Below are 15,476 nucleotides of genomic sequence, written 5' to 3' on the forward strand. Positions count from 1 at the left end.
CAGGGATCCCTGGGCTGCTCCAACATGAAAGATGTAAGAAAACAGGGTGGCAAAGTAGTTACCATGGGAGGATGTATCGATCCACAGGTTCCAGTGGAGAGACAGAGATGGCTGGGAATTCTGGCAAAGAGGCTGATCCAATAACTGGACAGTGGGTATTAGGGATGGGCAGTGGTTTTTGGGTTATCCTAGGAGGTAAACACAAACCAAACCTTAGAACAAACGTCCTTTAAAACGAATTTACTGAGTTCTCATTACTACCTCAAAAATAAGTATTATCCTCATTTAATAGATGAGCAAGTAGAGGGTGAACAGCCTGTCCAAAGTCACACACAAGTCAGGTGACGCTACCTGGAAGTCTTACTCCAGAGGCAGGCTTTCGGCACGCTTATAGGATATTGTCTTTGTGTAGCTTTTAGGGATCTTACTGCTATTTGTTATTCAGTTTTAAACTCTTGGTACCCTTGCTCAAAATAAGAACTCTTTATTGGAAATGGAGGTCCACTCTGTGCCAACGATTGCATTTGAAGCTGTGTTTGGTGATTTCGAGAAGCTCCTTTATTCCCTATTTGTGGGTTCTCTAGTTTCGCCTCTATTTCCTCTGGAACAAGACTGCTTGGCGAAATCAAGTCTTGTGAGCCCTCCTAGTGATCTCCTATGGCCGTCAGCGTTTTCAGTTAGGAAGGACAGCTCAAGGGAGAAACATATCGGCGCATCTCCCGGCCTTCCAGACTCGGAACTTCATGAACAGTAAACACGGTTTCATCTTAAGGACTTCTCTTATTTTGATGGTCAGCGTAGTTAAAAAAATACCACATGCTGCCGGATCTGTCTCGGCCCCAGATGAATACATTTTGGGCAAATCCCTTCGGTACAGGTAGAGTAAGTAGGTAAGGTTATAGGACAAGGCCAGAGCACAGACAGAACATTCTGTGACCAAGTGCCACCCAGATGCAAATACATCTGCTTCCAGTGTAAACTGGAAACTTCTTGGAAGAATGGTCCCCTCCTAGCAAGGCTCTACACTCTAGAATACTCAGAAGTCTCAGAAATTGGGAAAGGGCTGAGGTAGTAGTTAATTTAGTTTGTCCAACTAGGGACAATCAGTCAGCAAATGGATATTTTCTTTTGAAATTATATTTTAATAAAGGTATTTAAAGGCTTGAGATGGTTTCAATCATTCTACTGCAATATAATGGTTAATTTTAAGAGCTCTGTGAGTTTGATTTGTATTTAAGATTTTTACAATCTATATATAGGTTAGTCTTTAATAACCATTTATACATTGCTTCTTTTTATATAGGTCATGTATTCTCCTGGGAGAGTAACAAGATTAGAAATAACAAATACAGTACAGAATAAAGTGCTTCAAACTGCATTATATAATTTCATAAAATTGGTTTCACACTGAAACATTTAAATAAGAAAACCAACTGACTTAAGGAGGAAAAAAACCCCTAGTATATGCATTTGAATTGCTATTGTTTAGCAAGTTTTATCCTCAGCAGTGTGGTGGTGGTCTATGTTCACAAAGCTTCAGCAACGTGGCAGTTCATTTGGGTCAGTGTGGATAAAATTATGATGTTTTTTCTTTATTTTAAAAAGTTGTGAAGATGATTAACATTTACTAGTCAAAATGTCAAAGGAGTATTGTAAAAGTCATTGCATTTTTATAATAATTCTCCAAACTCTTATGTACAAAATGTTCTTATAGCACACAGTGTAATAAACTCAGAGGCTCTTACGGGACAGGAGGTAGCAAGATTGGGGCCAATACTTTTCTAATTCGTTAGGATAATAAAAATTGGGGCTTGCTTTTCCTCTCCCAGCTAAATGAAGGCGATCTGGTGCTCTAGAGAGTCTATTATTCTGGCTGGTTTTGTTTGTTTCTGTGAAGTTTAGCATCACTCTCCTTGTTTGGAGCCCTCAGGCCTTTTTCAATTTTTCTGTTCGTGCATTAAAGGCCTCTTCCTGTATTTGCAGCTTTTCGTTTATCTTGGTCTGTGAAGACAGTCATAAAAAAGTGGTTAGGATGGAGCTATCTTTTGCTGCACATTGTCTTTGTGGTTTTGACATACTATAGTGCCTAAAGACAGACATTATCCCTCACACACCTTCCTGTTTTGCAGACATAGCCGTGTTTCAGCCTGTAGTGATGTGATAACACTTTATCATATTTCTCTGCACATTCCCAATGTATAGCATGTCTGCTATGAACAGGAAGTGGTATTTGGACAGCCATTTTTCACATAGCTTTGTGTTAGAAGATAGGCTAATTTATCTGCATTTTCAGACAGACTTTACCAATAAGCACCGAATCAGAATAACTGCTCTAGGCTCAGTTATTGCAGTGCTGTTGGTACTGCCACCCCTTTGCAATGGATGTTTTTGTTTCCTGCGTAATACATTCTAAATGAGATCCCAGAAACCTTCTGTTGTGAAATAACAACACAAATAATTTCACAATTAGAATGTTTCTCATAATTAAAGAGTATTCTTCACACATATAACTCCTGGAATTATGCCACTTTGTGGTACAGTTTTGGTAGAAAAAAGTAAGCAGTTGCTGACAGGTTTTAGTGTTTGCAGTGGCTGTGATAGCATTTAGCTTCTGGCAGAGATATTCTGTGGACTAACATTGCTACCTGCATAACTCCAAAAATATTTTCACAGTATCTGAACATGTGTAGCCCTGGAAATGTCTTCCTTTTTTCATGATGGGCTATAAAACTATGTATAGAGAAACCAGTGGTGGGGCATGGTAAAACTGGTGTTTTTGTTGAGGTGATTTAAAATAGTTGACAAGTGTATGAGGAGTAGTTCATACACATAAATGTTAATAAGTAATTTGAAGTTTAAAATATTAATATCTATAACCTAATTTGAGGACATCAGGGTAACTGTATTTTGAGAAATGTATTAGTTTAATTTTTATAGAAGAAATTTAAAAAATCAAATACTGTTTTTGGTCCAGATGTAACTTCATTCTTATTTCTTTATTTATAAATGTAATTATAGTAGGTAGCTTTCAAAGGTACACCTGGTTGCCTTATCTGATGAGATTTTCAGTTCAGAGTTGCTATTTCTTTTTTTGCGGTACGCGGGCCTCTCACTGTTGTGGCCTCTCCCGTTGCGGAGCACAGGCTCCGGACGCGCAGGCTCAGCGGCCATGGCTCAGAGGCCCAGCCGCTCCGCGGCATGTGGGATCTTCCCGGGCGAACCCGTGTCCCCTGCATCGGCAAGCGGACTCTCAACCACTGCGCCACCAGGGAAGCCCAGAGTTGCTATTTCTGAAAAGATCACACTGGTGTCAATAATTCTGGGTTCTCGTGTGAATATCGATCTTTTTTGGCTCAAGTTTGATTATTAAGCCCTGGGGTCAAGTCTGGCCTCTAGCTTCTCATCTTTTCCTTTCTTGGTGGCTGGGTGAAGGAGGCAATGAGGGATGAACATGGTCCTCCGGGTTACAAAAGAACTGTCATATTTCAGGGGCCACTAATCCCCGCAGGAATAAAATTGGAAGAGCTGAAAGGAGCCAGGGTCTAGAAGTGTGGAGACCTAGGGATTAGTTTAGCTCTGTGGCCTTGGGAAAGCCACTCAATCACCTTTAGTTCTTATCTGAAAAGTTAAGTAGTTTAAAATTAAGTATGTTAAATTTCATGTATGTTAGCTTTTAAATTCATAATTCCAACTCCTAATTTTGTGATATATTCACCGACATTATACTACTTCGTTAATAGGATGTTGTGATATGTTTTAAAAATAGATTACTTCTGCTTCTTTAAGGCATGCTATATATTAGACCATACAGGGAATGAAATGGTTTGAAGGAATAATCTTGTTACAATTCCAAAGCATCGGGAAGCACTGCTCTAACTAGACAATTGACTCTCCCCTCTTTCAATTAATGTATTCTATATCCACCAAAATCTCATTTCTTTTCAACTAAGAACAGATGTATTATCATCTTCCAGCTTCTGTTTCACTGTCTCATCAAGGTTTTCACATTAACCTGGAGGTCTTTCTGGTATTTCACTGAGACAGAATTCACTGACACAAGTGTGTGCTCTGGGGAAAAGGCTCCTGAAGGTCAGGTGCACACCTGCTAGAGCTGACAGAGGGACATGTCTCAGATCTCTAGACCATGGTGATAGGGCGCTAGATGACAAGACTCCGCGTCTGGTCAAGAACAGGTTGTCATTGGTCTATGGGTCTATGGTGTCTCCGTGTTAATCCTCAGAACACTGCTGACCAGACATGCTATCCTACAACCCCCAGGATAGGGTATGGCTCTACTTCCTTTTAGGAAAGAATGGAAAATCCATGACCTGAGTTCAATACCCTTTCAGTGATCACTCCTTGAGGTGATTTCCCACTCAGCTTTTCTAACCTGGAAATTCAAGTTGACCTAAAAATACCTATGGTCCCAAGATGGCAAACTTCCCTCAAGGTTTTCACATTATTTTGCTTAGACAGGGCCAACAGCCAACATTTAATGAAAGAATTTAGTGCTAGCATTCATATTTCTCTGAAATATAATTCTTTAAATATATTAAGGTTTGCTCCATTGGGTATAATTTTTATTACACAACTCAGGGCCAAACTAATTTCATTTTGAATGTATCTTTAAAATTAAAATACCTAAACTATATAAGCTTAAAATGTTTGCTCTATTCAGTATAATTTTAATTAACATCTCAGGGCCCAGATAACTTCATTCTTAATAAATTTCTAAAATTATAAAGTGAGTCAATGGGAAAGTAAGTAGATTAACATAAAAAATTTAAGGATTCACACTATTGTCAGAAATTTCTGAACTACAGAAAGTGAAATATGCCTGTAACCATGCTGGAGGAGAAGCTCTGAAAAAACTGTACTTAAAACATGAATTCTGTACTGCCTTTTCCTACAAAAATTATAATAAGAGTATGATTTTTAAATAAAGAAGGAGAAAAAACTATTGGAAAATTTAAAACATTTTACAAATAATAATTGATTAAATGTTCCTACAGCAAGTCAGTGTCTTCAAAAGGTTTATATACACTGACCACTGACAAGTGGCTACCTTTGAACAGCGATGAGACAGTTTTAAGAGCCAGGAACACTGGAAGGAGGTTTTAGAAGTGGAAAATAACTTACCCATCTAAAACAGGGGGAGAAATTTAGGTAAGCAGAGCGCAATTACCCGACTTGGAATTTGACCAAGACACAAGAGTAAACACTGAAAAAGTGCCACACCACTGGAGTATTAAAAACCAAAGTAGTCTGGTCATGATATTAGACGTTATGTGGTTTCTGTGGACAACACTGGAATTAGAACTAGAACCCAGTTCACAGCTCCCAATCAGGGCCTTTCATCGGTTTCTGACCCTGGAAACCCTGGACAAATGACAATCTTTCTGTGTCTCTAAGTTTTCAATTTATTTATCAGGTAAGTGCCTGCCTAATTCACATGGAGTTTACTAGGATTTTTGAGAGAAAATACATAGAGGGGTTTGCTGTCTTGAAACACTGTGTCAATCCACATCACCATGCAATTTTACTGAAAAATTGGCAATAATTTGGCCCAGGCTAATGTCCATGAATCTACTTAACATGGAAATGATCAAGGCACCTGAAAGATCTGTATCCCTCACCTCTGGTCCAAGTTCTTTCTATGCCTAATTACATTTAGATGAGCCAGCTAATGGACTTCCAAGCTCAGTAAAGATGGCTGCAGGCCAGTGGGACAATAACACACACATATAGCAATCATATTCTTTCTGCTATAGTAAGTAGTGATATAAATGCTGCAGCCTTTAATTTAAAAAACTTTTTTCAATGAATAGTTAAAAACATACTGCTCACTACATGGAACATGGCCTTGGTAAAGATGTTTTCAATTTTGGGAGCCTGCAAACAATTCTATTACTGTCTAGTAGTCCTTCGGTGATAATTTCAGAGCCGCAGGATCACAAAGGAGCCCAGGGCCATGATTATACATAAACTATATTTAGATGAAATGTTATCAAATCTAAAAAGGAGATATGTTCTGAACTTAGCTTAGTTCAACTGCATTCTGCCCTTCTACACAGTAACCAGTTATTACATTCATAGGGTTGTTAACAATAAAGCTTTGTGTAAAATGTGTCCTTTCACTATTTCTGGTAAACACTAAACACCCCTCATTAAGCCGAGGACTTTGGCTGGTTCTGTTGGCACTGAATCGTTAAATATTCATGTAAATAGCACATTAACATTTGATGATTAAACAACTAACAAGGTATGCTATTGCCAAGCTAATCTTTTGCTCCTTCTAAATTAGTTGCTAATACAGTGTGCTTTTATATATAGTCTCATGTCCAGAAAGCAACTAAATCTTTCCCTCAGATGCATTCATATTTTAAACATGCAGTATATTGTCCTACTGACTCATTGTTATTGCCACAAGAAATTATAAATCCTCTCAAAATATGGAAATCACTCATTTAATCATTTTGCCTAGGAAATGATGCAAGCCTTTGTGTTGAGGTAGAAATGTTTTGTTTGTTTGTTTGTTTTTGGATGGGGAAAATACATTAAGCGTAGAACTTAGCCAACTGATTCATCATTGGCAGTTGCTACTGAGATGGCTGTTGCCATCACCACTTTCATGCAGCCATTGGTGTCAGTGATAACACCATTAGTATACATAGCCATTAGCTCTTAGTGGTATGTGAAAAGGAGCAAACCATCTGAGGAGTTCAAAGATATGAAAGCCTCTCTGTAGGCATTTGGTGAAAGGTCTTAGCTAAGAATTATGGTCTGAGCTTTCGTGTTTACTATTTAGAAATGTTCTCCCATTACTCTTGCATGAGCAATTGCTTACAGCGTGACTGGGCATGAAGTCTTTATCATGTTATTTTTTGGGTCTCAATGCTGAATGATCTGTAAACTGATAACGCACCACACTATGTGCTGTTGGTGAATGTATTCTGTGATCTCACTGAGTCTCAGATGACTCTACTGAGAGTTATGTGGAGATGTTATATCGAACTCCTCCATCATCAGCGTCACTCTCGCTGGCAGAACATGGGTAGTGTTGAGGTTGGCTAATTAACCAGTAATAAAGTAAGTGAGCACACCATCAAGGCTGAGTACCTGAATGCTGATTAAAATGTCATCTGTGACTTGACCCAGCACCAATTTTATATCTTCAATGGTGAAACCAACTAATGGATCGGTCTCTGAAGTGTCAGCTTCTGGCTGGGACTCTTCAGGGCCTTGGTCTTGATTCAACCCCTAGAATATTAAAAGTAAACAACACTCAAGTGATTTCTGGAGCCTTTACTGATAGTAAAGGTTTCTCTCGGGTAGTTTTCTATCAGAAATGATGTCAATCTGGAAGGATTTTGATTTGACGTCTTCCTGCATTTTCATTATTCATGAGCACCATGACAAATCAAGTAACGCTGCTTTTACCTACTCTGGGGAAAATGAAGGTGGAGATCGGGGAAGACGGAGTAGAAGTAATTAAAACTGCTGAACCACCCTCAGCTGGCCCACTTGTGAATCAACGCCAGAAGAAATATTTATATTTAGCTAGGAAAAATCAGAGGGAAAGAAGATAGAAGAGCATTTTGTTCTTTCTCTCCTATCCTCTAGAGAATATAATGCTCAGATAGGGTGAATTAAGAGACACAAGGAAATATACCTTCATTTCCATATCCAGTATTGGAGGTGGCTCTATGAATGTTGAGTAAATATCAAATGAGATTCCTTCTTCTAGAGGATCAGGGAAAGGGTGACCTGCAGGCTTCACAACCTCTATCACTTGCTAGTGGGGAAGAGAAGAGCTGTATTATGACAAAGTCTTTTGGTGAGTAACCACAATTTCAGGCAATATTTATAAAGTTCCAAGTCTATTGTTTTTTAAGTGCCATCGCCTCTGAATTCTTGACGCCGCCGACCTCTTAGCTCTCTAGTGCTTTTTGTGCTCTGTACCTGGTAACTTGCATTTTACTTTCCCCCACTGTCTAATTTTTCTGTACCATGGAGTTTAGAACTTCATTTTGTACTGCCTTGATCTTGAGTTGTTTCATGGGTCAGTGTCCCCTTCCTCCTGTCTACCAGCTCTCCGGAGGTAGAGACCATGTTTTAGATCCTCTGTGCATCTTCTCCAGTTCTGGCAGAGGGTTTCACGCTTAAAACACTCAATAACAGCCTAATGGTGATTGATATTACTCAGTAGAGCACAGCTGTTCTTGGAGACAATGGTGAAGTGGCCAAGAGAACCTGGTGACGAGGACAATAAAGGCTCTCAAGGTTAAGGTACATAGCCAGCATACAGTAAATCAGAGAGGAGGTTTGCAAAGTCAAGCAGAAACACCTAGGGCAAGGCAAGACGCCACTGTGAGCATTTTAATAATTCTGTGGCAAGAGTGCCAACCAGAGGAAGAGTGACGGGTGGTCAACAGTGGAAATGAAACGAGTTAAAGAAGTCACCTTATGCGGTGTCCATCTCACCATGACTTGGGGGAGAGAGCGGAGATGAGGGTACTGATGGCATTAAACATCTGATGCATCTAAACGGTTCCTCTTGCTCTGATTTCATGTTTAAAAGGCAACATTCCAATCGTAATCTGTGCCTTCCCATCTCAGATGATCTACAGACACACCCAGTTGAGTGCTCTGATCTTCATGCCTGTTACATTCCTCATTGGAAATCCATAAATCCATGTTCTAGTTTATTTAGTGAGGTCTCGGGAGCTTGTTTTTGTGGCCCTAAGATGAAGCTACCCACTGTATGCTGACAGTCTTTAAGCCTACAAGTTTTAAGACAGAAATCTAGAAATGTGTAAACTCACCAAATAATTAGCATCCCATGGGGCCTGGAAACACCCTGAAATCATCACATTCATTTCTAACTTCTCTACAATATTTCAAATAAACTTACATGTTATAATACTTCATCTTGATTTACATATTAATACTTTTGATTTAGATAGGTTTTAGAATGAACTGGAGGCTAAGTTATTGCTTGGTCATAGCAATGTATTTTGCCTTGAATTCATATTACTAATTTTAATTTGATTTTATAGGAAGTTGCTGCTTAGTATAAATATATAGAAGGACTGAAGAGCCGTAACTTTACAGTCAAGGCAATTTGGAAATCAAGAGATTTAATGATTGTCTTAAGGTCAAATAATTACTTGGTGAAAGGGATGGAAGTTAAACCCTGGTGTGCTGACTTTGTGGCCGATGCAGTTTTCGGTAAACTGTAATATGTCATCATGTTGTCACATTTGTGGCAACTAACTAACATTAGTTAGTTTCCCAATACTAACTGATATTATTAAGCACTTAATCTTTATTCTATTAGATGACATCATTCCAGATTGTCTATCTTAAGTTGACTAAATGTTAATCGAAATAGAAGATCAAAAAAAAATATGAGAACAATCCTTTTCTCTCTTCACTTTCATAAGATACTGTTTTCTTCCCGAAATGGGACATACAAGCATTTTCATCTTCCCACAAAATTATCTGTACCATTTTTTCACCACACTTCTTTTTTACCCTCCTGCATCTTATATTGCTCTTCATTTTACCAAGCTAGAAAAATGAAACGGCTAAATATATTTTAAATCCTCTGAAATATTATAGGTAAAATAAATAAGGTGTGTGTGTGTGTGTGTCTGTGTCTGCGTGTGTATGTGTATGTGTGTGTGTGTCTCTGTGTCTTCTGTGTGTCTGTCTCTGTGTGTGTGTCTCTGTGTGTCGGTGTGTGTGTCTGTGTGTGTGTCAGTGTGTGTGTGTGTGTGTGTCTGTGTCTGCGTGTGTATGTCTGTGTGTGTATGTGTACGTGTGTGTGTGTCTCTGTGTCTTCTGTGTGTCTGTCTCTGTGTGTCTGTCTCTGTGTGTGTGTCTCTGTGTGTCGGTGTGTGTGTCTGTGTGTGTGTCAGTGTGTGTGTGTGTGTGTGTGTGTGTGCTCCTCAGCTCCACATCATCACTTCTTTGGTGGAGTGAAGCTCCTATTTATCCCAAGAACCTGAAACTCTGACTGAGAGTTGGGCTTTTCTTTTCCTTGAATTTTATGAGTGTAGCTCATACAGCTATTCATTTGATTTAATTCATGCACAAAAACTGGCAGTGAGAATTTCTTTACTTCAGGGTGTTTTGCATAATATCAATGAACCAAACCACAGCTACATTTTTCTCTTTCACAAAGAGTTACATTTGGCTACGTTAGTAAGATACCATAAGGGAAAGGAATGTCCCAATTTCAGATAAGGGTAAATATAAAGTCATTTCATTAGTAGTAAGAAGGTACACTGTCAAACACATAGTTTGAAATAAACATAGTGCCTAGAAGCATCATAGTGATTTTTTCCCCCATTAAGTAGCCTTTTTAAAAAACAAGTTGAAGGAAAATTAGAATCAATAATTGTGGTGAGAGCACAGAGCCAGCAAATATGTTTAAATGAAACCGTCTGATGCAATACTTTCTTTAAAAAATACAATTAGGCCTTTGTATTTTTTTTTAACAAAACCTCATGTTTTACAACATCACTGGTTCTGTAATAAAATCTATTTAAAACAGAAAGACATGGTCAGCTTTATTAAGTTAGATTTTCTGAAAGAACGTTACAATTTCCTCAAGTCTATGAATAGTTGAAGCAAATTAAATAAAGCTAGTTTTATAACTATTTTATACATTCCTGTAGAACTGTAATTGTCTCATATTTTTTCCTCAAAAGTATAATATGTTACCTCTTAAATCTTTAAAATAAAAACAGAAAAAGGATCAAGTATGTTTATTAAAAAAACACTCCTATTTGGGACTCTGATTTAGCAACCCCCTCTTTTAGTCTATAAGAGAATAGCACCCATAATCTTCAGATCAGAAAACAAAGAGAAAGACTTTAAGTGACTTGCCTGAGGCCTAATGCTGAGATTAAAAATCAGGAGTTTCTGATTATACACGTACATCATTTGGCCAAATGATTGGTTTTGCTTGACTTTCAAATACCTCCTAAATATTACTTTGAATGTAAAGCAATAAATGTGTTTCTCTTGCCATTTTTGAGTGCTTGCACACAAATGGATATAATAAAAACAATCATGTTGTTCCATGTGAATGCCATTTATATTTTTTCTGATAATGAGCAGACCATTTGAACTAAGGTGAGTACATTAAAAGCTCTAATAAAGAAGAGAATAGATTTCTAAACAGAATAATGAACTGTTAAGTGAAGGTACAATAAATAACATCTACAGATGTGGTCGCTAGAAATTAGTTTTGCATAACTTACCAATATACTTTTCCCCCAGATGTTATCTGTTACATGAAAATTAAGTTAGTTATAGTGTTCATTAAGTGCACATTGCATTAGTGTTATTTAAGATGGTTTATAATCTGAGTTTAGTTGCATTGTGCCATGGTATTTAAAGAATATCAAGAAAATGGCTTTTTGGCATAATTTAATACTCATAAGTACAAAATTTCATCACCAAACATTATGTAGCTTTAAAAACATCCAAGATCTTTACTTACAAGCCAAATGAAATCACTAGAGCTCTTTTAAGAATTTACATATTCAGTATGAAATGGACATTTACCATGGGAATAAATGATAGGAATTCTGAACCTCCTGGAACTAAGGACAGGGTCAGTTTAGGTCTGAAAAATACTTATAAGAATTAGAATCCGCTTCTAGATCTTATTGTGTCTGAGAAGAAGTATAAAGATTTTATCTGAAAATTGTGTTACTGCATGTTTTCTTTCTCTACTTTATATGTTAACATTGGTAGCATTAACTGTAGTTTATTGTTTTTGTTTGTTGTTTTCTTATTCTTTTTATTGTTATTTATGATTGTTTTTCTTTGAAAAAAGTGTAGGTGATTTGTGGGTACTGTTTGTATCACTGAAACCTATGATTAAGATGGCAATTATTAACTTATTAAATTTGGTTATTAGGTTATTCAAAATATTAAAAATGCCATTGAGATGACAACTTTTTACTGTTTTGAATGCCAAAAAAAAAGAGAAATCTGTTAAACTCTTTTTGGGCTATAGACACATAAAAAACTGGTATGCTTCAGAAAGACACTTATTTGGAATTGTCAGATGATGACTTCATATATAAATCAAAACTTACTACAAACAGTCAAAGTTTCAGGAAGAAAACTTTATGGCAAACTTCTCCCAATACTAACTAAGGAAAAAAAAGCACAAAACTTCCTGTAATGTTTTAACTATTTTCTCTCCTTGAAAAAAAGGCACTACTCATTTGCAAGTCTAATTAAGAAGTACCGTGTCATTTTGGAACATTTTAACGCAAATTGTAACCCATTGCCCACAATATACTACACATAAAGTAACAACACATGAATGCCACCTGCAAAATGCAATCAACTCTGGTAATGTCATACTGAAGCCATAAATTTAAAATCAAAAGAGGAAATACAAAAGCTGAGATTATCAGAGAAACTAAAATTAATCCATTTCTAAAGTGTTTTTCTTTTGTGTTCAGGCCATTTCAAACTTCTTAACATACCCTATAAATGTAGAAGATCAATTCTGCTACAAGAGTCCTCGTCCCCCTTTGCCTTTTTGACCTGGAAATAAATTCGCAAATGCAGCACATTAATTTTCTTTCCTATGCTTAATATGCAGTATTTACGTTTTGAAAGGTTCAAAATGTTGCCAGGCTTCTGCAGGGTATGAATAGACATCTAATAGCAACTTCTATTTTTATTCACAGCATACTGGTAGTTTGAACATTTATAACTTAATAGAGCTCTGAGACCACCAGATTCACAAGCTAATCACCTAGACAGTGAACGGTAACACAGTACAACAAGTGAGGACAGGAAATGAAGACTACCCCCGTCCAGCTGAAGCTGCAAAGACGAATTTAAGTTGGCAGGCCCCAGTAAACCAATTTGCAATCTGCCTAGGGCACTCCAGTTAACACCTTGTGCCCATTTTATTTGTATCTCTTGATTTGATCTTGTTTAACATGGGCTTGATATTTTTTCTTAAAAAGTTAGATAGTTAAACTGATTCCAGAGTATTTAAGACATCTTTAGTATTTCTAAGTGTACTTCTGCATAAGAAAACACTATAATTTGAAAAGAAACACTATAATTTGAAAAGAAATCGAGTACTCCTATCTTAATGACCTCAGACAACAAAATCCTCTCTAATGAATTTGAAAAAGGGTACCTTCTTGTAATGTAAATAAAATTTAACTGGAAAAGATGCTTTGATCTGGCTCTGGTGCAAACACTTCGTGAGAGCTAGAACAGTACTTCAGATACCCAGATGTTCTAAAGACAGCAATAATGTGGAAGATAGAACACTGAATGATAGGCTTTAGACTTGGCTCTATTCCTAATTGTGTGATGCTAAGAAATCCCTAGGCCTCAGTTTATTTATCTGTAAAAGGAAGGTAATGATAATCGCTACCTGAGTACTTCATCGAACTGTTTCAGGGTACAAATTAGATAATGTGGGTAAAAATGTTGGGAGTTCTTCAAAGGGAAAGTATTATTATCATTTATAATTACTGTTATTATTGACAGGATCATCTTTCTAATGCCAGCACTGGAAGACAGATTAGAGTAGCCATGCTGGGGATACTGGTTCATGCTATTTCTATATTTAATTGTTAACATCGCCCAAGCAATCCAATTAACTCAGAAGAATTTGTCAATGAGGACACATCATCACCCTGTTTCCATACAGTCTCAATTTTTAAACTCTCAGATATATATCCAATGCCCTTTGATTTAACCAATTCCTCGGATCCAAACAACTTCTCCTTTGGGACTAGCATGACATAATTAGGTAGTTAGGAGGCCTGGTCAGGACTCCTGCAAACCACCTCATTTAGAAAAGGAGAGTGTTTATGCCCAACTTCCAAAATTAGAAAACCTGCTTCTCCCCTCCCCCACAATTTATCACTCTTTTTATCTTTTGTTTTTCAGCATCCAATGTGGCCTGTGGTTTCCCAGATTGAGTTCAATTCAAATATGATTTCCTTTAACAAATTTCGTCAAAAGCAAATTTAGGGCAAACTTTCAACATGTCTTTCTTGTGAAAATTGAAATACCAGAGCTCTTACAACTACTAAGTTCAACATTGTACTTAGTTTCGATTCTTGAATTGACCTTATCTTGCAACTTCCTCAGGGTGAGAGACTGAAAATACGGTTGCTTCCATTAAAAACAGTTAGAAAATAACTAATTCTTTTCAAAAATATCTTCTAGAAGCCACTCAGGGTATATTTGTTTAGCTTACTAAGTTATACTCTAAAAGGCATATCCTTGAACTCAGAATAAAGTATTTCAAACAGTTCTGATCATGGATGAATTTTTGTTTGGTTTCATCTAGGGTGTTCTATTTAAATTTGAGGTTTTTAGTATTTAAAATTGAGGAAATACTCTAAATTATCTCTTGTTTTAAGAATTGGGAAATTAGGTATCAGTTAGAATAATGAGTTATGCAATTATCTTTGTGGAGAGCCTATTTTGAATTATGAAATATAAATTTAAAATTTTGATTTTATAAATGTTGCATTTTAAATACATCTTATGGTAGCTTATATGAAATTAAGCTATTTCATGGCTTTTATACTTGATAATACTCTTTTTGAACAAGTACCTGTAATTGGCAGAAATTATAAGAGACTACAAATCATAATGGTTAGAAGAGAAACTCCAGTGGAAGAACCCTAAGTCCTTGGTTCTTGTCCTTCTCTTTTCATGGACTTCCTGTTATTTTCCCAATTTAAGTTATCTGAGTAAAATGAAGTTGAAACTATTTGGATAAAGGTATACATGTAATTTACTTAACGTCAAAGGATATGGATTGAACTGCACTTCAGCCCTGAAGACATCAGTTGAAAGAAAAAGAAATCTTAAAACTGTATTGAAATTTATTTCATTTAGAAATATAAAGCTTTTTTGGCCTAAACTAGAATGTTTGTAAGTGCTATGAAATATTTAGAGAAGTCAACATAATATTATTATTCCTGACCTCTAAGACCCAAGATGTCTATTTTAAGTAATCTGACATTAAAAATGTGCTGACAAATATAGATTAAAAAACAACACAGGAAGTTGTAAATCAGTTGGTAAGCCTTAGCATCAAGGAAATAGGAGACCACGAAAATATACTCATTTACTTTAGCCAACCTCAACCTTAATTTTTAACTAAAGAAAATTTGCAGAAGGCATAATGTTTATATTTTGGATGTTTTATTCATAGTTTGTATGTTTCCTTTTTCTCCAGTGGGCTCATAAATTATTACAAGGAAACATGTTGTCACAGCTATAAATATTTCCCTCTCTGCTTAGCTTCCGCCACCTCCCTCCCCCCTCCTTTTTAAAATCTACACTAACTGATTCTGCAACTTTGGTCAGCAGGGCAGGATTTTCTTGCTTCAGAGGAAACTGCTGTTGATTACACTTATGTGCTCGGCATTCTACAAACAGGGCTCTTTTCAGGA

General features: G+C 36.7%; 1 protein-coding gene across 2 annotated transcripts in view; it reads right to left on the reverse strand.

Annotated features, from left to right (window-relative positions):
* Window positions 1-1,571: 1,571 nt before the first annotated feature.
* The window catches only part of CABCOCO1 (ciliary associated calcium binding coiled-coil 1), a 123,590-nt gene continuing 109,685 nt past the window's right edge, over window positions 1,572-15,476 (reverse strand). For both annotated transcript variants that reach the window (XM_024765248.1, XM_024765247.1), the window contains 3 exons: window positions 7,673-7,795; window positions 7,120-7,260; window positions 1,572-2,001 (listed from right to left, as the gene is read on the reverse strand). In XM_024765248.1, coding sequence (XP_024621016.1) covers window positions 1,927-2,001; window positions 7,120-7,260; window positions 7,673-7,795 — 339 coding nt within the window. In that variant the 3' untranslated portion in view covers window positions 1,572-1,926. The remainder of the gene's footprint in view (window positions 2,002-7,119; window positions 7,261-7,672; window positions 7,796-15,476) is intronic.

This window comes from Neophocaena asiaeorientalis, unplaced genomic scaffold, assembly GCF_003031525.2.
Source record: "Neophocaena asiaeorientalis asiaeorientalis breed wild unplaced genomic scaffold, Neophocaena_asiaeorientalis_V1.1 scaffold183, whole genome shotgun sequence".
Classification (NCBI taxonomy): domain Eukaryota; kingdom Metazoa; phylum Chordata; class Mammalia; order Artiodactyla; family Phocoenidae; genus Neophocaena; species Neophocaena asiaeorientalis.